The 27,521-nt window shown below is 37.2% G+C and overlaps 2 protein-coding genes across 9 annotated transcripts in view; one reads left to right on the forward strand and one right to left on the reverse strand.

Moving 5' to 3' along the window:
• HGSNAT (heparan-alpha-glucosaminide N-acetyltransferase) overlaps positions 1 to 23,462 on the forward strand; it is a 37,274-nt gene extending 13,812 nt beyond the window's left edge. Inside the window, exons 8-18 of one of the 2 annotated variants that reach the window (XM_034416080.3) lie at positions 1,894 to 1,970; positions 2,380 to 2,410; positions 5,219 to 5,379; positions 11,901 to 12,016; positions 14,063 to 14,184; positions 14,735 to 14,861; positions 16,814 to 16,900; positions 17,332 to 17,409; positions 19,438 to 19,508; positions 19,591 to 19,703; positions 23,054 to 23,462. In XM_034416080.3, coding sequence (XP_034271971.1) covers positions 1,894 to 1,970; positions 2,380 to 2,410; positions 5,219 to 5,379; positions 11,901 to 12,016; positions 14,063 to 14,184; positions 14,735 to 14,861; positions 16,814 to 16,900; positions 17,332 to 17,409; positions 19,438 to 19,508; positions 19,591 to 19,703; positions 23,054 to 23,235 — 1,165 coding nt within the window. In that variant the 3' untranslated portion in view covers positions 23,236 to 23,462. Of the gene's footprint in view, positions 1 to 1,893; positions 1,971 to 2,379; positions 2,411 to 5,218; positions 5,380 to 11,900; positions 12,017 to 14,062; positions 14,185 to 14,734; positions 14,862 to 16,813; positions 16,901 to 17,331; positions 17,410 to 19,437; positions 19,509 to 19,590; positions 19,704 to 21,956; positions 22,114 to 23,053 lie in introns of those variants that run through there. The other variant, XM_034416081.3, reaches the window with a different exon arrangement.
• INTS10 (integrator complex subunit 10) overlaps positions 23,384 to 27,521 on the reverse strand; it is a 51,363-nt gene continuing 47,225 nt past the window's right edge. For 3 of the 7 annotated variants that reach the window (XM_034416075.3, XM_034416079.3, XM_087892224.1), the window contains 2 exons: positions 26,372 to 26,449; positions 23,961 to 24,309 (listed from right to left, as the gene is read on the reverse strand). In XM_034416075.3, the coding sequence (XP_034271966.1) occupies positions 24,153 to 24,309; positions 26,372 to 26,449 (235 nt within the window). In that variant the 3' untranslated portion in view covers positions 23,961 to 24,152. Of the gene's footprint in view, positions 24,310 to 26,371; positions 26,450 to 27,521 lie in introns of all 7 variants that reach the window. The other 4 variants (XM_087892226.1, XM_087892225.1, XM_087892227.1 and 1 more) reach the window with 2 other exon arrangements.

Here is a 27,521-nt window from a genome sequence, read left to right on the forward strand (position 1 = left end):
GGCTCTTCTGGATGGGATGAATGATCTGGTACCTGTGAGCAACATCATATCTGCTTGAACCCTCATCAGATTCAATCTTGTTTTGGGGATTAGGATATTTTCCATTTTATTTTTTCGCATTGTTTTTTTTTTTAACTGAGAAGCTGCACCTTTTTTCTTTTGAGAAAATCTAAATTGTAGCAGAAGTAAGATCTGATAAAACTCATGTCGATCAATGGGTACATTACATGGGTAATTTGTGGGTAATAAAAACACAGATACTGCAATCAACATACCATTTTGAAATGTATGCACAAGAATATGGAGGAGGAGACATGAAAAAGGTTGTACTGTATGTTGCCTTCTTGGGAGGGGGCTAAACTAGTCTGCTGGGTTACTTTGAGGAAATGAAAGAATATGTCTATTTATTTTGAATACTTCTATTTCTTTGATGAGCTTTCTCAATCTGATGCCATTGACATGACCATCAGCATTGGGTGGCAATCAGGGAAATATATCCTAATATACCTGGAAAATTCATGTTGAGCAACTCTGTTGTTTATTTCTTAAATTTATGTGCCACCCATTTTATCAAAGATCCTGTCAGCCGAAAATTCTTGATTGACAGGGTCTGCAGCAGGTGTCCACTGCCAGCACAGGTAGTTCTAGATCGTTCTCTAGAATCTGCAGTTTTCTGGTATGAAATGGAAATTTTGTTGAGCTAGTTGGGTGAGAACAAATGTAATCTGGTTTTTGGAACTTAGATCTTACCTTTGTCTACAATTTAGATTTGTTAAATCAAGTTATTTCCCACAATGCTTTATTTATTTTCTGTGAAATGTATGTTATATGTAAAACAGGAATTCAAAAGAGTTGTATTTCAGAATTTCCCTCTTTTGTGTACTTACATTGTTGAACATTTTTTTCAGCCTTAGCCTCTAGAAGGAATCTTGGAGGTTTTCTAGTTTAATCCCCTAGTCAAGGCAGAGGTGCCCTTATACCTTACCAGAAAACTGTCCAATCTTTTCTTGAAAGCCTCCAGGGATTAAGGATTTACAATGCCGGGAGACAAGCTATTCCATCAGTTAATTGTTTCCACTGTCAGGAAAATTCTCCTTAATTCCAGACTGGATCTCCCTTTGTTGAGCTTCCATCCGTTGTTTCTTGTCCTGCTGTCAGGTGTTATGGAGAATAAATTGAGCCCCTTTTTCATGTAACAGTCTTTTGAATACTGGAAGACGACTATCATATCCAAACTTTCTCTTTGGTAGACAAAAGATATGTAGTTCCCTTAGCCACTACATTATACAATGTAGTAGTAGGCAATTTTTATTGTCCATATTTTTTTAAGTGGCCATTTTTTCCATGTGAAAAATCCTGGAAGCCCCACCTCCAAGATGAACTCACCTGAGAAACATCTAGCTTCAGGTTTCTTCAAATGTCTTATATTTATATGCAAACCCAGTAGTGAAATGGGCAATTTCTGCTCATGTGATTCCCGAGTCCTGGATAGAGCTTTCATTCCGGCCCCAAAAACTCTTAAAAGTTCCCATCACACTGGCTGGGTGAGCACGGTCCAGGAAAAAAAAATGAGCATTTTGAGATTGATCATATTTTTCTGGCAACTATTTTGTGAAAGTATTCATGAAATCTTTTAAGTATTTCTGCTGGTCCCTTTTGATGTTGCTATATCCCACCCACCTACCCCATTTTAAAAAAAAAATCTTTGGTAACATTTAAAAGGCATCATTTTCTCTGTTGTCACAATTTTGAAGATAAAAGTATTGGTCAAATTTGCTAATTTAAGATTTATTGAAAAACAATATTTTATCACTGTAACAATGGAAAAAGCGCATTCAGAATTGTTAATATATACATTCAGTGTGTGATTATGATATCTATTTGACTTTATAGCCTGGCACTTACAATTATGATCTTTGTGAATTATGGTGGAGGAAAATATTGGTTCTTCAAGCATCAGAGCTGGAATGGTAAGATATTCAAAATCCATTTGTCCTTCCACATTAATTATATAAAATGAAATTGTCTCATTTACTGTTCTGCTTTGGGAGTTTTTTAAATTTCACTGTTGCAACTAATGTTCAGTAAGGCTAACTGATAGTTGTAGTTGGACAAACAGCCATGAGAGAAAGAGGAAAAAAGGGAGGAGTGGGACCTGTATGAATGTAGTTTGGAATAAATTCTTCTTTTTTTAGTTTATTCACGTCAGAATACTACTTTTCAATATGCAGACCTTGTATTATAGGTTTTAGAAAGTTCAGAGTGTATTTGTTAACTGTTAATACTTTAGAAGCAAATATTTTATTTAAGTATCTTAGAATAGTAGTACTCCGTTGTTATGAACATTAATTGTCTGTTAATGTCTGTTTCTCTTTATAGGCTTAACAATAGCAGACCTCGTCTTTCCATGGTAATTAATGTTGATTACTAATAGCTTGAATTTAACTAAATCCATTCAGAAGAAATCCATATGGGAATATCTCTAATTTGGCCTGTCAGTTTGGTCAGGACAAGTTTAGTTGGATTCTTAATCATTAAAATGGTTACTGTTTCCAGTGACTTTCTTTAAACTGTAGTTTTAGAGTAAACTGGTAATAAATACATGCAATTCCAAAACTTTATTTTTAAAAAAATCATTGGATTTTTAAATGAAATTCCTAAAGTCGTTTTTCCAAAACATAAAAATCTTAACATTATCATGCAGTTCATTTAACTGCTCTAGACTTCCCCACCATAAGAGAGACCCACTGACTGTTTCTCAAGGAAAGAAATACATTAAATCCTTATCTCAGCTACAGTCAGTTGTAAATGTGACATCACCCTGTCTTGTTGCTCTTTCCATACCTCTGCTGGCTCAAGTTTCCTAAGTGGTCCAACTGCTCAATTTCTTCCACCATATGCAGATGTTTCATTGCTGAGAAAGGACTGGGATTGGAAGTCCATGCAGGGTGTGCTTCTGTGAGCTGGGATAATTTTCTGCTAATTTCCCTTTCTCCTTTGAACTATGTTCTTATTTTTGCAGTTTTCCTCAGGAAATCTAAGTATTCATTCTTTCAGAGTCAACTATATTTGATATTTCAGTAGAAATCTGTTTCAATCTATTTTTCCATTTTAGGATTTAAAGAATTTTTACCAGAAACAATAATGTGATTTCACTGAGGAAGTTATACTACAAGTGATAGTACTCCCCACTTCTGGAGGCAAGCTGTTCCATTGATTAATTGTTCTTATTGTCAGAAATTTCTCCTTAGATTGGATTTTTCTTTGATAGATTTCCATCAACTACTTTGTATTCTGCCTTCAGGTGCTTTGGAGAATAGGTCAACCCACTCTTCTCTATGACAGGTCCTCAAATATTGGAAGACTGCTATCTTGTCACACACTACTCCTTTTCTTTGTTAGATTAGACATACTCAATTCTTGCAATTGTTTGTCATATTTTAGCCTCCAGTCCCCTAGTCAACTTTGTTGCTCTTCTCTCAAATCTTTCTAGAGTCTCAACATCTTTTTTGTATTGTAGTGACCAAAACTGGACACAGTATTCCAAGTGTGGTCTTACCAAGGGATTATAAAATGGTACCACACGTGATCTTGATACTATTCTTTTGTTGATTCAGACTAGGACTGTTTTGCTTTTTTGGCAGCTGCAGCACATTGCTGGCTCATACTTAAGTAGTTGTTCACTAGGCTTCCCAGATCCCAGTTTACTGCTCTTAAGCCAGATATCACCTATTCTATTTCTGGACATTTGGGTTTTCTTGCATAAGTGTAAAACTTTACTTTTCTCATCACTGAATTGCATTTTGTTGGATAGGGGCCAGTATTAAAGTCTGTCAACTTACTTCTGGATCTTGAGACTGTCTTCTAGTGTTGGCTATTCTCTCCAGCTTGGTATCATCTGCAAATTGGATGAGTTCCTTTTCTATCCTCTCATCCAAATAGTTTATGAGGATGTTGAAAAGTATTAGGCCTAAAACAGAACCTTAAGGTGCCCTACTGCATACTTGCCTCTATATCAATATAGTTTCATTGAAGACTGCAGACTCAAGACTTCATTGAGTGCAATTGGTCAGCCAACAAATCCATCTAGTGGTGATGCTGTCTATCCTACATTTTTCTATGTTATGAAGAAGTAGGCTATGTCTAAACAGTTTGGGTAAAGGAGGACTTTTGGATGAAAATTTGGAAAGTAACAGATACAAGGGAAGCTCTTACCAAATTGGTAAGTGTAAAAATAGAATGTTGTAGTAGTTGATCTTTGATCAGTGATGAAATCTAAAATTTGTTACTACCAGTTCTGTGGGCATGGCTTGGTGGGCATGGCCATTTTTTTCCCCCTTTTAAAACCATTTTTTCTACAACCTCTTCAGTGAAGAGATTGTAAAAAAATGCTTTCAAAAGGCTCTGACGATCCCAGCTGAGTTGCCTGATCGGCAGAGGCTTTTTTTCTTTTAAAAGCCTCTGCCGATCAGGCAACTCAGCTTGGATTGTCAGAGGCATTTAAAAGAAAAAAAAAATCTCTGCTGATCAAGCAACTCAGCTTGGATCGTCAGAGGCTTTTAAAAGAAAAAAAGCCTCTGCCAATCAGGCAACTCAGCTGGGATCATTAGCTGACAATCCCTTTGACGATCCCAGCTGAGCTGCGCGATCATCAGAGGCTTTTTTTTTTTACTTTTAAAAGCATTTTTTCGGCCGAAGAAGTTGTAGAAAAAATGCTTTTAAAAATTAAAAGAAAAAGCCTCTGATGATTGTGCGGCTCAGCTGGGTGGGGGGAGGGGGGGCAGGGATTTTTGATACCGGTTCTCCGAACCACCCGCCTCCATCGCTACCGGATCAGGTGATCCGGTCTGAACCAGGGGCATTTCACCCCTGTCTTTGATTATATAAAAATGTGTTCCACATAGATTATACTTTGGAGCCCACAAAAGAACTGCTGAGAATATGAATGTCAAAAAAGAGCTCAATGTCTTTTAGAAAATGTCTTATGCATTTTCTAGTAATATTGAAACAAAGTAATAGTTTTCTGGAATTTTTTGTAGATCTTTGGGGAAGAGAAACTGTTCAACTATTTCTCTAATATTCAAATAGTCCTCCTTTCATTGAAGATATGAATACAAGATTCATATCTGTTTCTCTATAGTTTCTCAGTTCTTGAAGTTAATTTCATTATATAATATATATCGTTTTCTGATTTTCTGTTTCTCTTTTTCCTTTCTAGGTTTGTATTTATTATGGGTACCTCTATTTCACTGTCCCTCAGTGCCATGTTAAGACGGGGTTGTTCCAAATGGCAATTGCTGGGCAAAGTCATATGGAGAAGCGTCCTTCTATTTTTAATAGGACTAATAGTTGTAAACCCAAATTATTGCCTTGGACCACGTAAGTGCTAAGAGATTTATATTTTTTATATTGACTAAAAATGTGCCCTTTACTTTGTATATCACAATAGAACTTTGGGAAAAACTGAAATTCATACAGGTGTAACTGTGTACAAACTGTTGCAACTACATGACTTCTTGCAAAGTACTACCATGTTTTCCTGAAAATAAGGCCTATCCAGAAAATAAGGCCTAGCTTGATTTTAGGGGTGCACCTAATGTAAGCCTTAGCCCAAAAATAAGCCCTAGTTAAGACCCCACCCATTCCGTCCCACTGTCTGATTGTACAAGATGGGGTGAGGTGCATGCATAAAAATCAAGCTGGGGCGGGGTGGGGAGTGGAGCTGCCTCACGTGCCCCACACCCCCTTACCTTAGGACTGCCGCAGCCAGGCCTCCCATGCCCCAACAACTGTCTTTCCGCTGCCTGACATCTGCAGCCATTTGTGGCCGGATGCCACATGGCATATTGCACCAGTGCTGCCACTCGCAGCCAAACGCCATGTAGTGTGTCGTACCACTGTACTGCAAGTGGTGGCACCGGCATGATACACCTCATGGCGTCTGCCTGGAAGTCGCTGCAGAAGAACTCAGACAGCGGCACAACAGGTGTCAGGGTGTGGGAGGTCTGGCCACAGTGATCCTAAGATAAGCAGGTAAAACATCCCCTGAAAATAAGACGTGCTTATTTTGGGGCCCAAAAGAAAATAAGAACGGGTCTTATTTTTTGGGAAACATAATTACCTTTCATATTGTTTCCTAATCATTGTAACACCCCATATGCACAATGCACATAAAGGGTGTAAATCTAAGTATTATAAAGGGAGTGGAATGAAAGGACTTTGGAAGCAACATGATAGTTTGGGGGATAAATTTACTTATATTTAATTCAGGTATCAGAATTAACGATTTTTCTTTTGTTCTGATTCATTCATGTTTTTAATCCAGTGTATCATTTTGGAGACACCTAGTTGAAAAAACATTATTTTTTTCTTCTATTATTCACCTCTGAAGTTACATAAATTAATGCTGTTTAGTAAAATTCTCTTATCTATATACTGAAGAGATTCCTACAACCACCACATATTCTGCAGCCTGAAATCCTTTAATTTACTCATATTATCTTACGTTCTCTATGTTAATCTTGGGTACTAAGAATTTTTTTTAATGGTTAAAGAAAGCTTTACACGTTTTTTCATATAGAGATTTGGTACGTGTCAGTTAAATTATCTGGCCTTAAAATCCATGTCATGTAAGCAATAAAAGCATATTGTTACACTTAATTTCCAGACACTTTTTCTTGATCTTTCAGACCCAATCTTTATCATCAGCAGATTGAGATGATACATGGATAGTGACCTTCTCTTTATGATAGAGCGGGGGGTGTCAAACTGGCCAGATACGTCACATGCAGGCCTCACCCACTCCAGCTTCGCAAAGGGAAAAAACATTGCGAAACGTCATGTAACGTTAACATGACGCTGTGAGTTTGACACCTGTGTCATAGAGAAATGTAGATCGCAGAGATGTAAACATTATTTCTCTCTTTTAAGCATACATGGAGCACATTATATATATATATATATATATATATATATATATTTTTCTTTTTCGTAGGCTTTTATGTGCATATTCTTTCTAGCCAGGTTTTACCTACGTAAACTAAGTTGTTCTACAGCCCTGGTTCTGTGAAATCTCATTCACAAGTTTCTGTAAAGGTACAATGTGTCTTTTTCTTTTTCGTAGGCTTATGAAAAATGCACATAAAATGAATATGCACATAAAAGCCTACGAAAAAGAAAAAGACACATTGTACCTTTACAGGGAGGATATCTGAGAAGTGGGTGTGGCTCACTGATGACGCCTTAAAAGGCAGAAATAGCTATCTGAGTCTCCCAGAGAACAACACAGAGTTGCAGTTTGTCAGCAGAAAAAAGGCCCAGAAACTTGTGAATGAGATTTCACAGAACCAGGGCTGTAGAACAACTTAGTTTACGTAGGTAAAACCTGGCTAGAAAGAATATGCATATATATATATATATAATAGTCTCCCTATATATATATATATAATCTCCCTTTATTTCTTTATCAACAAAATATAAATTTGGTATGAAATGGTTTGTCGTGAATGCGAGTGCTTGAAGGCTCCTGGATTGGATCTGAAAGGCGAAAGGGAACCTGTTTAGCCAGGTTCTACCTACGTAAACCAAGATATTATGCAGCCCTAGTTCAATGAAATCACAATTCACTAGTTTCTGGGCTTTTTTTTCTTTTTCTGGCAGCAAGCAGACCCTTTGCTGCCCATTGGGAGACTAAGATAGATCTATTTCGGCCTTATTATGAACTAGGGCTGCATAATATCTTGGTTTACGTAGCTAGAACCTGGCTAAAGAGACATACACATAAAACCTACGAAAAAGAAAGAAAAACAAATATTGTACCTTTACAGGGAGGATACATGAGATGAGGGTGTGACTAACTGATGAGGCCTTATAAGGCCGAAATAGATCTATCTTAGTCTCCCAATGGGCAGCAAAGGGTCTGCTGGCTGCCAGAAAAAGAAAAAAAGCCCAGAAACTAGTGAATTGTGATTTCACTGAACTAGGGCTGCATAATATCTTGGTTTACGTAGGTAGAACCTCAAATGATGATGAAATTGAACTTTTTTTAAAGTGAGCTTCAATGTGCTCATAAGCAAATACCCCCAAAAAATATTTTTGTGTGCATTATAAGCAATTTTAGGGTAATAGTAGGCCGAGGACAAGTTACAAGAATAATAGGCAAGTTTGGGCTAAGTGATCAGAATGAAGCTGGTGATTGCCTAGTACAATTTTGCCAGGCAAATCATCTCAGCATAATGAACACAAGGTTTATTCAACACAATACCTAAATCTAAATGCCAAATGGACAACATTGAAATCAGGTAGATTTCACATTGCCAACAATGCTGGGTAGGTTCAGTTGCATCTATTAAGAGATTCCTGGCATTGATTGTAGCTCAGACCATCAGCTATTAATGGCTAAACTGTAGCTCAAACTGTGAAAAGTGAAAAAAGGTACTATCTTCCCAAAATTCAACATGAACCACTTCTCAGGTACTTAGGTACACCATAAAAATTAAGAATAGGTTTGAACTATTGAATCTAGAAGGGAAAGATCAAATGAATAGTGGTGCGAGATCCAAGCTAACATCATGGAAATTATTGGAAAGTAAGTTTCATGTCAAAACTAAAGAGAACAAACAAATGGCTATATGACACCATCAAAATAGTTGATCAGCATAGTGCTGCCAGAGCCAAAGGTAAATGTTGAAGTTATAAGCCTGAATGCAATTTTCCAACATGAAGCCAGGAAAGACAAAAATAGGCAGTGGGAGAAGCAGTGTCAACATCTGGAAGAAGCTAACAGGAAGAGACATACCAGAGTCATGTTTGCTGTAGTGAAAATGATGTGATCCAGCCTTTTAGCATAGCAAGAAATTGTTAAAGACAGAAATGGCAATGTAGTGAGGGACCAGTAGAAGTTAAAGAGTAGGTAGAAATAATATACGGAAGGACTGTATAGCAGTTTGATTTACCATCAAGATTACTATGACTGTTCAAATAATTAAGAGCCAAATATCTTGTAAGAAGAAATAGAATAGCCATGGAGAAATTGCTGAACTGGAAAGCCCCAGGTATTAATGGAATACCTACAGTATTATTAAGATTAATGGAATTATGGATTATGGAAAAGGCACATGAATAAAAAAAGGATCTCTATATGTATTTTATATATTGCAGAAAAGCAGACTATGTAGAACACATAAATGATGTTCGGCTTTGTTTAATCTTGGTGTTCCAACCTACCTGATTTGATTTACCAGATCACTATACACTGATCAGAGGTCAACAGTGAGAACACACTGGCAATACAGATTGGTTCAGGATCAGAAAGGGAGTTAGACAAGGATGTATTTTATCGCCATTTTTGTTCAATCTGTATGCTGGAGTGATCGTGTGAAAATTAAACCTGGAACTGATTTGGGAGTGAAGATTGGAGGCAGAACCATAAAGTAATTTGAGATAGGCAGATAATATAGCCCTTTGGCTGAAAATAAGGAATACCTGAAAAAAGTTATCTGGAAAATTAAGGATGAAAGTGGGGGAAAAAGTAGGATTGAGTCTTAACTTCAGGAAAACAAAGATAATGACAACAGCTGTAAATGACTATGAAATGTTTAAAATGAACAACGAGTAAATTGAATTAGTTTAAGAATTTATCTTCTTTGGATCAAAAATTGTTCAAGATGGTAGTTGAAATCAAACACAGAATACCTTAAGCTGCACTGCAGTGGTTAACATGAATAAGATCTGGGAAAGCAGAGATATTGATATAAATACAAAAAGCAGACTAATTAGAGAAATAGTCTTCCCTATAATGATGTAGGGATATGAGAATTGGACAGTAAGAATGGCTGATTGAAGAATTAATGCCTTTGAACTGTGGTGTTGACATAAATTATTGCATATACCATGGACAGTCATAGAGGCGTGCTGAGTTATATAAAACCAGAAACATCATTAGAAGCCAAAGTTACAAGACTATGTCTGATTTACTTTGGCCATGCATGCAACTTCATTAGAGAAGTCAATGATGCTAGGAATGGTTAGTAGATCAAAAAGAAGGGGCAAGTAAAGAACAGACTGCCTTGATTCAAAGAAACTGTGCTTGACAGAGTAGCATGGAGAGCATTTGCCTATAAAGTCACCAAGTGTCATGGCCCCATCGGAGCCTGGGGCTGAGGAGGAGGACGAGACACAGTCGGGGCTGATGGCGGATGGCACGGCCTCTCTGACCCTGGAGGAGTGACCAGGGGAGCAGGACAGGCAGTTCCATGTCCCTCAGGCCTTGGAAGTGTGGCCAGCAACAGAGAGAGGGCTCAGGTCAACCAAGTGAGGGAGGAGAAGAGGGAAAGAGTAGGAGTGGAGCAGAGGAGCTCTAGGGAGGAGTGATTGTCTTCCCCACCCGATCCTGAATCACAGAGGGTGGAGAGGAGGCGGGATCAGTGCAGGGTGAACCAATAGCCCTGGGGGGAGATCACCTTGCCCTTTGTCACAAGGCTCACCTGGGGAATAAGATTTAAATTGACGCCGTGGGGAGGGGCCCTTGTTGAGAACAAGTGTTGCCTTTTTCCAACATGCTTGGTGACATCTTGCCACCTTGTCTTAACTGTGCTTAGCCTTGCTTTGCCTGAGTTCGACTTGTCTTGCTTTGCCTGGCCTGGCCATGGGTGAGTATTCAGCGACACAACTCTGTTTTGAGTTGTGCTGCAGCCCCAGCAACCCTTCCATGCGACGAGGACTCCCTGGAACCAAGTTTCCTGAACTCACATCAGCCATGAACTAGTGGAGGTGCGTGTGTTTGTTTGGAGTGTTGCTCTTGGACTTACAATGAATTGTGGGAACTTTGGGGAGAAAAGTTGAAGCAATAAAAGGAAGTTAAGCCTTCACTCCTACTGTGTTGCTTTCATGCCCAGACCTGGGTCATCATACCAAGATTCAGGCATGACTGAACAGTTAAAACTAAATAATTACACAGGACTAGGTGTGACTTGATAACACTTTTTTAATATTTGAATGACTGTCAATGAAAGGAGGGAGCGACATATTCTCCAACACACCTGAAGGCAGTACAAGAAGCAACAGATAGAAACTTATCAAAGAGAGATCCAACCTAGAACTAAGGAGAAATTTCCTGACAATGAGATCAGTTAATTGCTTGAATTGCTTACTCCAGAAGTTATGAGTGCTCCATCACTGGAGGTTTTTAAGACAGCCACTGGAGGTTTGGACAGCCATTTAAAATGGCATAAGGTCTCCAACTTGAGCAGAAGGTTGGGCTACAAGACCTCTGAAGTCCTTTACAACTCTGTTATTTCGTTACTGTTACATTCACACACAAAGTAGCACCACTTTTCTAATATAAGAAAATAAAAAATGGAGTATCTTTGTCTGGCCACAGTAGAATTCGAAAATAGGGGAGCTCTGCATTTCAGTGATCTTTAAAAACTAATATACTATAGCCTTTGTTATTTTGACATTTCCAAACATGAATTTATTTTTATCTAATTATATACCTATTTATAGAAAAAAGATTGAGTGGTAAGAATCCAGTTGAGAAATTTCATAAATGTTCAAAATCTTTTTTGTTTTAGAGCAATATAGCCAGGATAGCTTGAACACCTAATAAGATGGAGTAACAAGAAATTGATGACTACTGAGATTAATACTGGAATTATTAACTTCAATAGTCTCTTAATTTTCTTGATTGGAAATGAGAAAAATAATTCGTTTAAGATTTTCCTTGTTTCCTACAGAATATTTCTTAAAGTAATTGGGTTAATTTGCTTAGATTAAAATACAGTTGTAACACTATTAATTTGGAAACAATATATATTGATCAGTATCGGATCTACTATATCCATTATTCTGTAAACTTTTATGCTCACTTATATTGCTTTTATTTGTTTTGGTTTTTTTAGTTTCCTTGGATAATCTACGAATTCCAGGTGTGCTCCAAAGATTGGCTTGCACGTATTTTGTTGTTGCGACGCTAGAACTGCTCTTTGCCAAACCTGCACCTGAGAACAGTACTCTGGTCAGTGAATGGTTTAATAGTAGTATTTCAACTTAAAGTGAAGAGAGTATAGCCTTTTTCTAATTCAAAGTATTTAATTAAAACTGCTTCAATATGAAATTTAGAAACACTGAAATAGAGCTTATCAAATGTACCAAACACAAGTATCAGTTATTTCCCTTGCTTCAATAGTTAACTTACCACAATATTTATGGAAATTCTGTCATCCAGGTCATAATTGTCCCAAAGGTACTTTTTCAAAAAGCAATTGAATTTTCTCTGATTTTCCTTGAAGACATTGAAGACATTTCTCATTCAAGATGCTTCCTCAGTTATGACTGGTTGTTAGCATTCTCTCTGAGAGTCATTGAGGCCATTTGGAGGTTTATCTGTGCCCTCAGGGTCATCTGAATAGTACAAATGGGTGTGGAACCTTGGAACTGTTGAAAGAACTGTTGTAAATAGGAGATAGGTGGCACTGTATCCTTCCCCATCTGTTGAGAGAGGATTGTTCAATTTTAATATAGATGGTTTGTTTGAGTCTTTTTTTCAAACCAGCAGTCCTCTTTCCAGTATGTGGCCTTTGTCTTTCAAATGCAGATGGACAGCTGAATCTTGTCCTGATGGGTTTGTTCTCCTATGTTGTGCCACGTGTTTTGTTTCTTTGTCCGTAACAAAGAAGAGAACAATAAAGAAAACAACCATGTCATTCCATATGTTTCAAGAATATCTGAAAAGCTCAGGAGGATTTCAACCAATACAACATACTGTACATGCACATGTTAAAGCCCAAGAATACACTAAGGCAGAAGCGTGTCCACCCCAAGATTGAAACACCCAGACACAACCTGAGCAATGTGATATATGTAGTACAATGCAGTGAGAAATGTGCAGATCTGTGCTTTGGAGAAATAAAACAAACACTTCACAAACGCATGGCACAACATAGAACAAACCCATCAGGACAAGATTCAGCAGTCCATCTGCATTTGAAAGACAAAGGCCACTCTTTCGAAGACAGCAAAGTCCACATTCTGAACAGAGAGGATAGCTGGTCTGAAAGAGAGGTCAAAGAGGCCATCTATGTTAAAATTGAAGAGCCCTCCCTCAACAACCCCACCTATCTCCTGTTTACCACAGTTCTTTCAGCAGTTCTAAGAAGGTTTCGTGCCCATTTATACTATTCAGGTGACCTTGAGGCACAAATAAACTTCCAAGTGGCCTCAATGACTCTCAGAATGAGTGCTAATGTAAAGCATTCTCCAATTGGGTCCAAAAGGTGACGTCAGGCATCCCATAGAAGCCTAGATTATTAAACTTTTCAAGGATAAAGTTGCTAATTTCTGCCTCTTGTTCTTGTCATTCAGTATTTGAAATGTGTTTAGGTTATAGAAAGTTTACTACCTGGACATAGTTCTTTGATCTATTTCTTAGAACAGACAAAAGAGACAGCACTTAGTTTTAAAGCCCAAAACAAAGTGGAGCCCTTCTCTTCCACACCAATTGAACTACGTATTAAAATGCGGATTTAAAGCACTCCTTCAAATATCTAGATAGGATAGGTAATGAACCAAAGAAAGGAGTGAGGAATGGGCTTTGGGATTAGATAGCCTTTCCTAATGCTTTACTGAGGTGCTTTATTGTTACTAGCTGTTTTAATGTTTAATACTGTTAACATTTGTTTAATTGATGTTTTCTTTGTTAATGAATGTATTGCTTTTTTATGGATTGCTCTAAAAATCGAAAATGGAAGAATGATAAAATTATGTTATTAGATAACAACCTGACTGTAGTGTTTGATCTGGACTGAGAACCACTGAAATAGCTTAGACACTGAATGCAAGTGTATTAGTTTTTCTTTTCCATTCTGGAAAAAAAAAAGATTGGACCATATGTCAGTGGCTGAAGTTAACTACTTTTATGAAGATATTTAATAGAAGAAAAACTCTTGAAAGTATACAAATTGTGTTAATAGAGTGAATAACTTCAGCACATCCAGCACTTGTAGGAGTTTCCCAATGAAACTTGAATTACTCACATTTTACTTTTCTTCCTGTGTTTTAATAGGAGACTTCCTACCCTGCTCTTCAAGATATTCTTCCTTATTGGCCCCAGTGGATTTTTATGTTGGCCCTTGAAGGACTTTGGCTGTGCCTCACCTTCCTTTTGAGTGTACCTGGGTGTCCAAAGTCAGTTGAAGCTTAAATCCTTTTTTTTCAATGCTATCTTTTCCAGATACCTATGAGATTTCCTATGCTGTTCTGATTAATAACACTGCAATGTTTAATTTTCAAATAATAATTCTTTGCTATTAGTTAACTTGAGGGACAACTGGCTACAATATTCTCATGAAGAAGCTTCACTGAAATCAGTTGGAGCTAGCTATTCCAGGAATGCTATTTATCCCTAGACTGCCTTTTTTTAAAACAGTGATTCACATATGGAACTCTTAAAGGGCTGTGAAAATGGCTTAGATATGGCTAAGAAATGGCTAAGAATTTTGTCATGAAGTTCCTGTTTTGGGATTTTGATGGACAGTGGGAACAGCAATGAAATGAAATGATGGACATTGGCCAGTTGTGAAAATTATTGACATATTCTGGAAGCTATTAATAGCTTACAAAGCTGCTTTTCTTTATATTAACACTACACAAAAAGAGCTCTTGACCCTTTCAAATCAGTCTGCTCACACCCATGCTAACATATGACTCACAGATTTCCTCCCCCCCTCTCCTGTAGAGGCTACCTTGGACCTGGAGGTATTGGCAGTTTTGGAAAGTTTCCCAACTGTACCGGAGGGGCAGCAGCTTACATTGATCATTTGCTTCTAGGAGGAAAACATATGTATCAACATCCATCTTCTAATGTGAGTTAAACATTCCAAACATCTATCAACTATTTGTAAAATGATTCAACTTACTTAAACGTTTTATCACTGCTTATTAAGAATATTGGAAGGCAAATCGTGATTTTAATTTTTGTAATTCTTCAAAATTGCTGTCAGCTTCTTATTTTCTGTAGTTATTCTTTGAAATCAAGTAACTCCTCCTTAATGTGTTCACATATTTTCATTAGAAATATTTTTAAAATGTAAAGAAAATAAGAATTATATGACAGAACTTTCACTCACAATTTCATTCTAACTAGGAAATCAACATTACCATTCTTTAATTTCTTAAAGTAATGCTATGATTGCACATTGCAGAAATAGTTGAGGTTCTCCATCTCCAAGACTTTAGAAAGCAGATAAAAAATACAATAGCTGGAGCAATTTCACCTATTTTTCAGAAAGTTCTAGTGCTAGCAATAAGAACGGCATGGCTATTTTTTCCCATCTTCACTTTATTTAACTAAAACTATTGAACAATAATTTCAGTGAATTACTGCTATAGTTACAACAATTATGCATTTGTAATACTGTATATACTTGAGTATAAGCCGACCCGAATATAAGCCGAGGCACCTAATTTTTCCACAAAAAACTGGGAAAACTTATTGACTCGAGTATAAACCTAGGGTGGGAAATGCAGTAGCTATTGGTAAATTTCAAAAATAAAATATAGCAGACTAAGTACTGTAAATAAACGTACTGTATATCCAAGATCAGAGATATACCAGTACTTGTATTCAGCAATGCTTGGGCGGAGCAAGGGGGCATGACCAACCACAGGTAAGACAGACAACACAGAAACTGCCAGAGTGCAGGAGAAAAAAAGAGCGGTGATATCAGCAGTTATTGGACCACCCACAGAGGCTGCAGGTGCTCGCAGATGAGCGGGAGAGACCGGAGAACACCCGCACTTGAGTATAAATCAAGGGGTGCTTTTTCAGCATAAAAAATGTGCTGAAAAACTCGGCTTATACACGAGTATATATGGTAGCTCTAAATTTACTATAGGTCTCCTATTTTAAAATAAATAAATAAAATAAATATAGCAAATAAATAAAATTTCTCCATCCAGATGTCTAACATTAAGTGACAGCAGGCACAGGTAACTCCCATGCAATTCCTACTTTCTAACTGGAATGCAATAACTATGCTTATGTGTTGCTCCCAGTCTCGTGACATAGAAATTCAGGGTCAGAAGAAACATCTGAACAAACAATATTTCTAGATCTAAAGCTCTGCATGGGGCTACACTACAGCATTCTGAAGCTTCAACTGGAGGTATAGGCAGTCTTTGGATCCCCTAAAGTGATCTATGTTACGCTTCTGTTCTACAAGCTGCACTTGACTGCTGGTTTGCTTTCGGGGTATTAGTTATCTATAAAGCCCTGCATGGCATGAATCCAGATTACTTGAAGAACCATCTCAACCATGCTGGGTAGAGGATGCATGCTGAAGATCCCATTGGTCAAGGAATTCTAGCTGGTGGGGTCCAGAATTAAGAGCCTTCTCTGCCATGGTGCCAGCTCTTTGGAACATCTTGTGCCCCTGGGGTGAAATCTGCCATCACCCTTCTTCATTAAGAGTCCAAAGCCCTGACTGTGCCATTTGGTCTGGGACCTCAGTGAGGGAGTACCTCCCCTGCTATGCATCCTGCTTCCATTTTTTAATCATAACTTTGTATTCTTACTCTTACTGTTTCGTATACTTATATATTTATTTACTGTTATTAGATTTATCTTTCTATCTATCTATATTTATGGTTTTACTGCTTTTAATGTAAATCGCCCAGAGGTATCTCACAGTGAGCTGGACGACAAATAAATTTTATAAATAAAAAAGGTGTTGCTAAATCAAATTGTATTTAAGTTAGCAACTAATGTTTCTATAAAATTAAACAGAATTTCTAATGTACTCTTCTCAATCTTTAGGTGTTGTATCTTACTACAGTCCCCTTTGACCCTGAAGGAATTTTAGGAACAATAAATTCTGTTCTTATGGCATTTTTGGGACTTCAGGTATTGTATTCTCTTGCCCTACATAAGCAGAAAAATTTCATCAAGTGCTATATAGAAAAATGAGAATTTATAATTCCCTATATGAGTATAAGGGGTGGGTGGCCCTCCCAGAGGGATAATAATACAAGTGTTGTTCAAATAGTTTTTTGGAACAACACAAGGGAATACTTGTTTTAACATTTCAAACAAGTCATAGAACTTCAGAATTATTTAATAACTGCTCTTATTTACAATACAACACAGAAAAACCTTAATATGGTTAAGAAAAACATACTCCAAAATCAGATTAGATGAAGATATTAACAGAGCTATTTAATGCTACATTAGATTTAATGCTGCAATATTTACATCATGTACTAGTTCTCAGTTGCACTCTATTAGTCTGCTAAAGCCATCCTAAGCCACATTTAATGTTCTTGTTTTTCTTCAAGGGAGGAAAAATTCTTTTGTTTTATAAAGATCAGCATAAGCAAATAATTCTTCGATTTTGTGTGTGGAGTATAATAATGGTAAGTTACAAATATTGCCTTGTTAGGTCAAGTACTATATTTCTTTCTCAATTCTTTTAAAGTGTCTATTGTTTTCTGGCAAATTTGGCTCAAAAGAGATGAATATTTCCTCAGCTGCAATAAACTGAATTTCAGTTCTTTAGAGGATCACACTTAGAATGCAAATTAAAATATACAAAAATAAGATAAGAGAACACCTGTCATCTCTAGATGGATTCACTGGGTCCTGATGGACTACATCCCAGAGTTCTGAAGGAAGTGACATGTGATTTCAAAACCACCGAAACATAGCTTTCAAAGTTCTTGGATCACCAGGGAACTGCCTGAAGACTGGAAAAAGAGTTGATATGGTCCCCATTTTAAAAAAGGAAAAAAAGATCTAGGAAAATACAGACCAATCAGCCTGATATCAATCCCTGGGAAGATCTTAGAAAAGTTAATCAAGGAACAAATCTGCAAACACCTAGAAGCAAACAAAATTAAAACAGAAGCCATGCCAAACAAATCTCATTTCATTCTTTGACAAAGAGACAAAATTAGTAGATCAGCAAAATGCTATGGACATAGTATACTTAGATTTCAGTACAGCGTTTGATAAAGTAACCAAAACATACTTCTTGGCAAGTTAGTAGAATGTGAAATAGACAGCACCACCAGAGCAGGTGGGTTTGTGGCTGGCTGACAAATTGTACTCAGTGTGTAGTCTTCAACGGAACTACATCTATATGAAGAGAGATAAGCAGTGAGGTACCCCACGGTTCCCCTTTTAGGCCCAGTACTTTGCAATATCTTCATAAATGATATAGATGAGGGAATTAAAGGGAAACTTATCAAATTTACAGACAACACGAAGCTGGCAGGAATAGCCAACACCCCAGAAGACAAGCTCAAAATAAAAAAAAATCTTGAGAGACTTGAACCCTGGGCCCTATTTAACAAAACAAAATTCAACATAGATAAAAGATTTTTCACTAAGGTAAGAAAAATAACCTCTAGGTGTAAATTAGGTGAAAGTTGGCTTAATGCCAGTAACTGAGGGACCTTGGAGTCCTAGTGGACGATCACTTAAATATGAGCTAATAGTGTACAGCAGCAGCCAAAACCAGTGCAATCCTGGGCTGCATTAATAGAGGGATAGAATCAAGATCACGTGAAGTTCTAGTACTGCTTTACAAAGCTTTAGTAAGATCACACTTGGAATACTATGTCAAGTTTTGATCACAATATAAAAAAGATGTTGAGACTCTGGAAAGAGTTTAGAGACTAGCAAAAAGCATTAGGGGGCTGGAGACTAAAACATAAGAAGAATGGTTACAGGAATTGGGTATGTTTAGTTTAATGAAAAGGACTAGGGATGACATGGCAGCACTGTTCTAATATTTGATATTAAATATTTCAAGTATTTAATATTTGACAAGAAACAATTGTTGGAAACTAACCAAGGAGAGAAACAATCTAGAACTAAAGAGAAATTTCCTAACATCAACCAATGGAATACCTTGCCTCCAGAAGTTGTGGGTGTTCCATCACTGCAGGTTTTCAAGAGACTGGACAATCATTTCTTTGAAATGGTATAGGGTCCCCTGCTCAAGCAGGGTGCTAGAGTAGAAAACATGAGGTCCCTTCCAACTGTATAATTATATGTTCTAGAATTGGCAGAGCAGCAGCTCTGGAGTAATTCAGAGCAAGACAAGCATGACATCAAATAGGAGTTTGTCAGGAGCTGAGCAGTAGGAAGACATAAGTTGTAGGAAGACATAAAGAACAAAGGAGAGCAATCAATGATACTTATGTTCTGAGGTTTATATGATATGAGGAGTGAAAAAAAATCTTAGAAGCTGTTGACTGAAAGAGGTATGTATTGAAAGCTCCAGATTACAAATGATTGAGCAATTGCTTATTGAGGCTTTAGGAATATAAGGCAGTTTTCTAGAGAATGAACTAACAAAGCAAGTGAGCAGACAAATCAAACAACATTCTGTAAGTCAAGCATTTATTTTCATTTAAAATATCTTGTGTTTTTTTTAGGGTGTCATTTCCATGGTATTGACAAAATGCTCAAAAGATGCAGGCTTTATTCCAGTTAACAAGAATTTATGGTGAGGAACATATGGAATCATTTTATTCTATAAACTGATATTTGATAGATAAACCTTGGATTACTTTTTGATATTCCTGCAGGTCAATTTCATATGTGACAACACTGAGCAGCTTTGCCTTTATACTTCTGCTGTTTATATACTATCTTATAGATGTTAAGAAGGTATGGTCAGGTGCTCCATTTTTCTATCCAGGTGAGTATGCTTAAAAATAAAATATTTTATTTAACTTTTTTCAGATTAAAGACCTAGGTGGCTATGAAGACCTTGGTAGATTTTCTTTGTCTTGTTGATTCATAGTGGGCAGTTTCTATCTCTCCCACCCATCATGCAGTTAGTTTTAACACTGTTTTATATTCTTTTACTTTCCCCAAAAATAAGACCCTGTCTTGTATTTTTTTGAACCCTGAAACAAGCACTTGGCCTTATTGCTATGCGCTCAAAAGCACGATTGGGCTTTTATCAGGGGATGTCTTATTTTGGGGGAAACAGGGTAGCTGCCTTACCAGATGCTTTGTTCAATTCCTGTAGCCCTAAAACTTTTTGCTAACAAGTGGAATGAATTTCCTGGAATGCCATCATCAACTTATGGTTGAATTAATGATTCCCTGCAATATAGGTGAAATATGCTGGAATGATATGGCTTGATTATTCTGTAGGAATATCTTGGAATAGGAGTCCAATATTGGATTAATTATAAAAGAAACTCAAGTAGCTTTAGGTACAACTGTAAATACTGGTGGCAGGACCTGTGGGATTGATACCCAGAAATGTTTAGAAATCATCTGGTAAAAAAAAACAAAACATTTGATATTTTTGTAGTTTATAGAATTTTTTTACTTCCTTAATCCTCTTAATTATTGCAATTTGATATACTGGTCATTATTTGTAGTTTATAGAAATTTTCAAGTTATTTAGAAGCCATGGAAGAGGACTGAAAGTGAAGCTAGAAACTCCAGGGTAGGGTAGTGGGATGGGGTCATTTGATAATCTTTTGGCATTCAGGGGCTGTGCTTCATAAGAGTCTGGTTGTGAGACCATTTCTAAAACTAGGCTGACAGGCTCAATTGGGATTGTTGCTATTGTATCAGCATCCCTGCTACATGACAATCTCCCTGCCTGAGTGATGGGGGTCATTTTGGGGCAGGCGGTGGAGTTCACCAGACTTAAGGTTCTGAAAGACTTCCGCCTGCCATTTCTAGATTTGGCATCTGAAGCAGCCCAGGAGTTCATGGTCATCATGGCGGCCATAGGCCTATCACAGATCATCTAAGACCTAAGTTGAGACAGTAGTTACACATATAATCTTCTTGCCAGAGCAACATGATGTAGTGAAGAATATAACATTGTCCGGTTATGGTCAGATCACACCCTGGTATTCTTGAGATCACTTATGCCACCACACACACTCCATGCAGGGAGGCCAGTCCCAGTTGAGTGGTCTACTTCCAAAAACTGATGGACCCAAATGTTGAGGGAATTTGGAGGACATTCTAGAGATTTTGCTGCACAACCCAGCCAAAGCCTTGGTAACATCCTGGAATCAAAAGACAGCCAGGACTGTGTGGCCTCTCAACCCAACTCTCCCGATTTTCCATAAAGTACATGGAGGAGCTGCAGATTCTGAAAAGGATTAAGAAAGGACTAGAGCCCATTGGAAAAAAATAAGGTTGAATCTGACTTAGAGTTTACCTGGCTTATCTTGTGGCAGTAACAGCAGAGAAACAACAGTATTTCTATACCCTTATTGCATTTGCAGTGTCTCCCATTAGTCTTGTTTTGTATCATCAAGTCTCTCCTGGGAGAGGAAGGCTTGGTTGATCATCTTCAGGGTCAAACAGAGGAATTTGTTCAACATCTGATGGACAAAATCACTTGGGTTTGTTCTCAGTTGGAACCTATGCATGGTGTAATATGAGATGCCCAAGGAAAGATCTTGCCCAGTTATCTGGGAACAGTTCAATCCTGCTGGACATGATGAAGTGGACAGGATTAACCACCTGATTGGTGAAAGCCTCCAGGATGGTGACTGCCAGGTGGATTCAAGCAGTAATAAATTCTTCATTGCAAGAGGGGAGGCTTCTGGGGGCTTTAAGGAGGACCTGAATTACCCCCTTCTTAAAAACTATCACTTGATTTTATCTAGCTGTACAATTTTTGTTGTTTCCCATTTTTCCTTTCTCAGAAAAATGGTAGAAGAGGTGGTTGCTTGGGAACTTCAGAATTTCCTGAATTATTTAGTCCCCTTCCTGTCCAATTCAGGCCCAATTATAGAATAGAAACAACATTGCTCACATTTGTTGATATCTAGCAAGAGCAGGATGAAAGTTGTGCAACCATTCTTGGGCTCTTGACCTCTCTGCAGCTTTCAATCCTATCCTTTGGGCCAGCTATGGGGTTTGTGGCTAGGCAGCACAGTCTTGTGCTCATTTTGCTCCTTTCTCCAAGGCCAATCCCAACTGGTCTGAACAGGGAGAGATCCATGGCCACTTCTTTGTAGCACACTGCAGGACTCGGCACTTTCTACATCCTTTTTAACATCTATATGAAGCCACTGGGTAAGATCATTTGTCATCATGGGTTGAGTATCACTATGCTGATGATACTCAACTTTGTATCTCCACCTCTGGTGATCCAAGTGATGCTATCACTGCTATCTTGCCATGCCTGGAGGCTGTAAGAACTTGGATGGGGGACAATAGTCTTCAGCCAAAACCTGACAAGACCAAATGGTTTTGGGTGCATGGAGCTTCAAGATCTGGGACTTTTAACAGCTTTAGTTTTGGATGGGATTACAGAACACACTGCAACTGGGGGTTCTCTGCCTCAAAACTCCTGCTCAAAGAATAAGTGGCAAGAGCCTGTGTATTTTATTTTGTGTACCAGTGATAGTCTTTCCTGAATCAAGAGTCCCTGTTTTCAATCACTCAAGCCCTGGTCATCTCACACATGGATTACTATGGTTCCAGGGACTCCATAGGGTAGCCCATGTTATACACCTTGTTGTTTCTGAATGAAAGTCAGGATGATGGTTACCTTTAAAACTCTGTATAGCATGGGTCCAGGTTACTTAAGGAACCATCCTCACCCCAGTGGGACTGGCGTGTCCTACCTATCCCAGCAAAGCGGGCATGCTATGGGTCCATCACATAGGGAATTTCAGGTGGCAAAGTCCAGAAGACTTCTCTGCTATGGCTTCTTCTCTTTGGAACATCTTATCCAGAGGTGAGATTGACTCCCAACCTTCCAAAAGGACCTGATTCTGCCAGGAGGCTTGGGATCCCAACAAGGGAATAGCACACTGAAGGTGGTTGAAGAGAAAATCCCATCTCCCTCCTGTCGTAGCTTTTAACTGTAACTTTACTTTGGATTGTAATTCTATTTTTATTTTTAGAAATACTGATCTTTTATGGTCTTATTGTTTTTAATGTTGTAAGCTGCCCAGAGCCACTTCAAAGCAAGATGGGTGGCAAACAAATTTAACACACACACACACTCTGTAATACATTACTACTTTTCTGATAGTGTTTTTGATTTCTTTACAGGTATGAACTCCATTCTTGTTTATGTAGGACATGAAATATTTGAAAACTATTTTCCTTTTAAATGGAAGCTGCATGATACACAATCACACAGTGAACATTTGACTCAGGATCTAATTGCTACATCTTTATGGGTTATCATATCGTATATACTCTACCGGAAAAGGATATTCTGGAAGATATAATTCAACTTAATACAAATCAAAAAGTATGGGCTATGAGAGCATTGTATTCCCATCATATTAATGTCACATTTTTTCCCGAAGCGTTCTGTATTTGGTTTACATTCCAGATTATTTTGAACTGAAATCTATATATTTAGTTAGCCTTCCATTTAGTAAAACAAGACTTTGTTCAAACTTTATTTTCTACATTATTCAATTTCTAAATAAACATACTGAATGCTTTCTAATAATGGTATTTTCAAAAGAATTTTTGGTACACAACTATTCAGAAATTTGTCTCATAAAAATCACATAGATCATACAGTGGTATTTGGGACTATGCAGGCTCAGGAAGATTCTGTTCATTTGATTGTGCCACAACGCCTTCTGAAAACCACTCAGGATTGTAGACTGGAATGAACAACAGTACTCTTCAGTCTCCTTTATGGCTTCAGTTCAGCTACTCTATTTTGTAAAGCTAAGATGCTCTTATCTTAAGCAATAGTCAAATCTGGCTTACAAATGACTTGTATCTACCATCTACTCTGTCTGTTTGATGATATCAGGCAGAACACTCGACCACGATGATCTCAGGTAAAACATCATGATGAATATCTGTTATCAACTTTATGAGACTTGTGAATTATTGCAACATGACTGTAATGGAATTATGGATTTCTATTACTTACCCACCATTTTAAATCCAGTCTTGTGTCTGAACTAGATTTTTTTTAATGAAAGGATGATTTTAATTAATTTTGAAAACTATTTTATTTAGAATGCCAAAGTCAAAAGTTGAAGTCATGAAGTTTGACTATAGTTTTCCAGCAACTTTGCTTCAGCAGCTAAAGATAACTGGTAGCCCAATGGAATGATAATGATTTTTCTCTTTATTTGCTTCTTCTCAGCTCCAATGAAGGAGCTCAAATGACGTCTACTCAGCTCAATGTCTGAAGAAGCAAAATCTTCTCATTCATACAGAATCTATGCAATACCATCATCAAGTTTTCCCCACAGCGTGATACTTGACGCTCCATTGCCAGACGGAAATCCTCCTTCACACCTTTAGTGATTCCTCTGGTGATTGTGTGATGTCTGCAATTAGAATAACACAAAAACAAATTAAAGGCCATGGAGCTACATCTTGTAAAATGAAAACTGCATAGTATTTGTTGTAGAACATTCCAGTTAACATTTTAAAATATTTATAGAATGAGAATGTTCTGTGATAAGTATTGTACATGTATTATAAGGTCTTATGTAAAATCTCCAAATGATTTTAAAGGTATGGAAACACATCCTAGAATTTAAAGTCCTGAAATGTCTGGATCTCTTTAATGCAATGTATTAAAGTATCCATGCTAAAGACAATTGTATTCAGTTTTAAATTTGGCCATAAGAATATTTTTATGACTGCAAGTTAAAAGAGTAATAGAACTAATGCTGTATTTCATTTTTTTAGCATAAATTGTTTACCAAAATAGAATAAAAGCAGGTCAATATATATGTAGTAATGTAACTGTAAAGTTCTGGAGATGACATCACTAATTATCCCTGCCCAAACACACTACTTAACTCTCTCCATAAGAAATTAAATAATTTATGGCCTAACGAGAAGAATCAACAGTACCATTTACTGTTGAATTACAGGTAGTCCTCAACTTATGACCACAATTGGGACCAGAATTTGGTTTCTGGATGATGCAGTTATTAAGCAAGTAATTCCAGGACCATTTTTAACATGGTTGTTAACCGAATCTGGCCATTGATTTTGCTTATAGAAAGCCAGTTGAGAAGGCCCCAATTCGTGATCACATGACTAGAACACTGCAACTGTTGTAAATGAGCTGGTTGCCAAGTATCCAAACTGAAATCATATGACCACGCGGTTAGTAAAATTGTAACTTTGAGGGCAAGTCATAACTCACTTTTTTCAGCATCATAACAACTCTGAATTGCCATTAAATGATTGGTTGTAAATCAAAGATTACCGATTCCACTATAACCACTACTGTAGCACAAAGAGCTACAGAAATGAGTCAGATAATGCCATTTTGTAATGGACATTCTGAAATTCATTTTAGTTTTTCCAGACTCTGCTTTTTCCTTCTATTGCAATGATCTTGCATTCAGCTACGACCTATGGATTCTCAAGCAATTTGAAAGGGTAAGATTTAACCATATTGCAACACACACACACCCAATTTGCCTTAATGGGTTGGGACATCATCAGTATATAAAAGAACTATTAAGACACCAGAAACTGTTGTATATCCACCATGGACTACTACAGCATATTTCTTTGTTATACAACCTCTATTGGTGGAGAATTCAAAATAAAAATGGACAAAAAAGAGGGAGGCAATGGTAGAAATGAATTGCAAGTCCTCCAAAATTGCTTTACAATGTTTATGACTATTTTATCTAAAAAAAACCTACTCTACAATATCATGAATTAGCTGAGGCTAATTGTCAAACAAAGTAAAAATGCACAATTTTACCTCAATTCCAGGAAAAAAAAAATCACATTTTAGTTCTTAAACCGCATATTCAATAAGGCTGCATTTGTTTGATTTTAAACAACACTTCACATTATATGTTGTCTTTTCATTGCCTCTATCTTGCCCATATAGTTTTTTAACAGAAAGATAATTTCTTGTTGAAGAAACAACTTGCTGAAACCGCAAACCAGAAATCAGACTATATATATATATATATTTCCAAGATTACTAACAAAACTGCATAGATCAATTTTCTTCCACTGCTAATAGTCAAATTTGCTTCTCAAGAGGCAAAGAAAATAGGAACAAGCAATGTAGTGAAAGTAAAGAATATAAAAAATGCTATGAAAATCCTTGCCAGTCTTAACAAATTAGAGTAAATTTTTAGCTACATTATAAAAAAATGGTCTGGTTTGTCCAGAAAAAAAATAGAGCATTATTTTATTATATAGAGATCCACTTAAAAGTTTAACATACATGGGCCAGTAACTTATGAAAAAGTAACAAATGTTAATAATAAAACAATTTGCCAAATGATGTAGGCACAAATGAAGAACAAAAGCATGGAATTAACAAAGGTCTGATAACCATGACCAGTACAACATATTGACGAAAAGACAGCACACTATGAGCAGGGATGTCCTCCTGCTTTGTACCTGTCAGCAGTCTGCATGCTGGGCTGTAGTACAGGTATGAATTCCTGCTGCAGTAACCCCAGCGGAGGGCTAGAAGTCCTTTAAAAAACAGCAAACAGCAGCATTCAAACACACACACCAACTTCCCGCTGTGCTACAAAATCAATTCTCCAGTAACATATTAAGAGGAGGAATACAAATCAAATGTCTAAATCCTAGTGCAGGCATCCAATTGGTTTATTTTATTAGAGATGATGAAACAGAAAAAGCTTCACAAGCCTAGGTGTTCCAAAGAAGAGAATTCCAGAAGTCAGCTGAGGATTTAAATCCTGTTGGCATAAATAATGCCTTTACCAAGAAAGACACAATGTGGTAAGCAATCCTTAGATGACATGTAAAATTTCAGTGAGGAAGTCCATCAAATGGTCACCATGTTGAAGAGAATAGATATCTCCTGAAGCACACATTCTCTTTTTCAAATGGAAGAAAACTGTTACTGTTAGACTAGGCTACCTACGTAACATAATAAATCAAGCCACCTCTTTTTTTTACAAAATAGAAAGGGCTACTTGGCATCAAGTATGCTACTTCCTTTTCTTGCCGCAGGGCACATCTAGGGAAACTGCAGCTTCTATAATTCTTTCCCAGATATTTTTTTTAGTAATTTTGTGAAAGCAACTTTCAGAACAAAATAAATCAACAGCAAAACCAAGATATTTTGAAAGAGAAAAGAAAACATAACATTTCAATAGCAATAGCACTTAGATTTATATACCACCCTGTAGTGCCTTACAGCAGTCTCTGGATAGTTTGCAATTTCAGCATATTGCCCCCAATAATTTGGGTCCTCATTTTAACGACATTGAAAGGATAGAAGGCTGAGTCAACTTGTAGCGCCATCAGGATCTAACTCCAGACTAGGGAGTTAGTGGGCAGTTAGCCTGCAATACTGCATTCTAACCTCTGCACCACCTAGGCTTGCCCATTCCAGAACTGACTTACACTACAAATGCTTCCAAACAGAAATTTAGCAATAAATTAAGATGTGAAATACATTCTTTTTTAGTAATAGCTGCAAGTTAATGTCACTTGAAGTTTGTTCTTATTCATATACTACAGGAAATATGTATTGTAATTTTTGCCTTCTCCAGTATTTTGATTGTTTTATTTT

This window comes from Pantherophis guttatus, chromosome 4, assembly GCF_059756535.1.
Source record: "Pantherophis guttatus breed Tessera chromosome 4, ASM5975653v1, whole genome shotgun sequence".
In the NCBI taxonomy this organism is placed as follows: Eukaryota; Metazoa; Chordata; class Lepidosauria; order Squamata; family Colubridae; genus Pantherophis; species Pantherophis guttatus.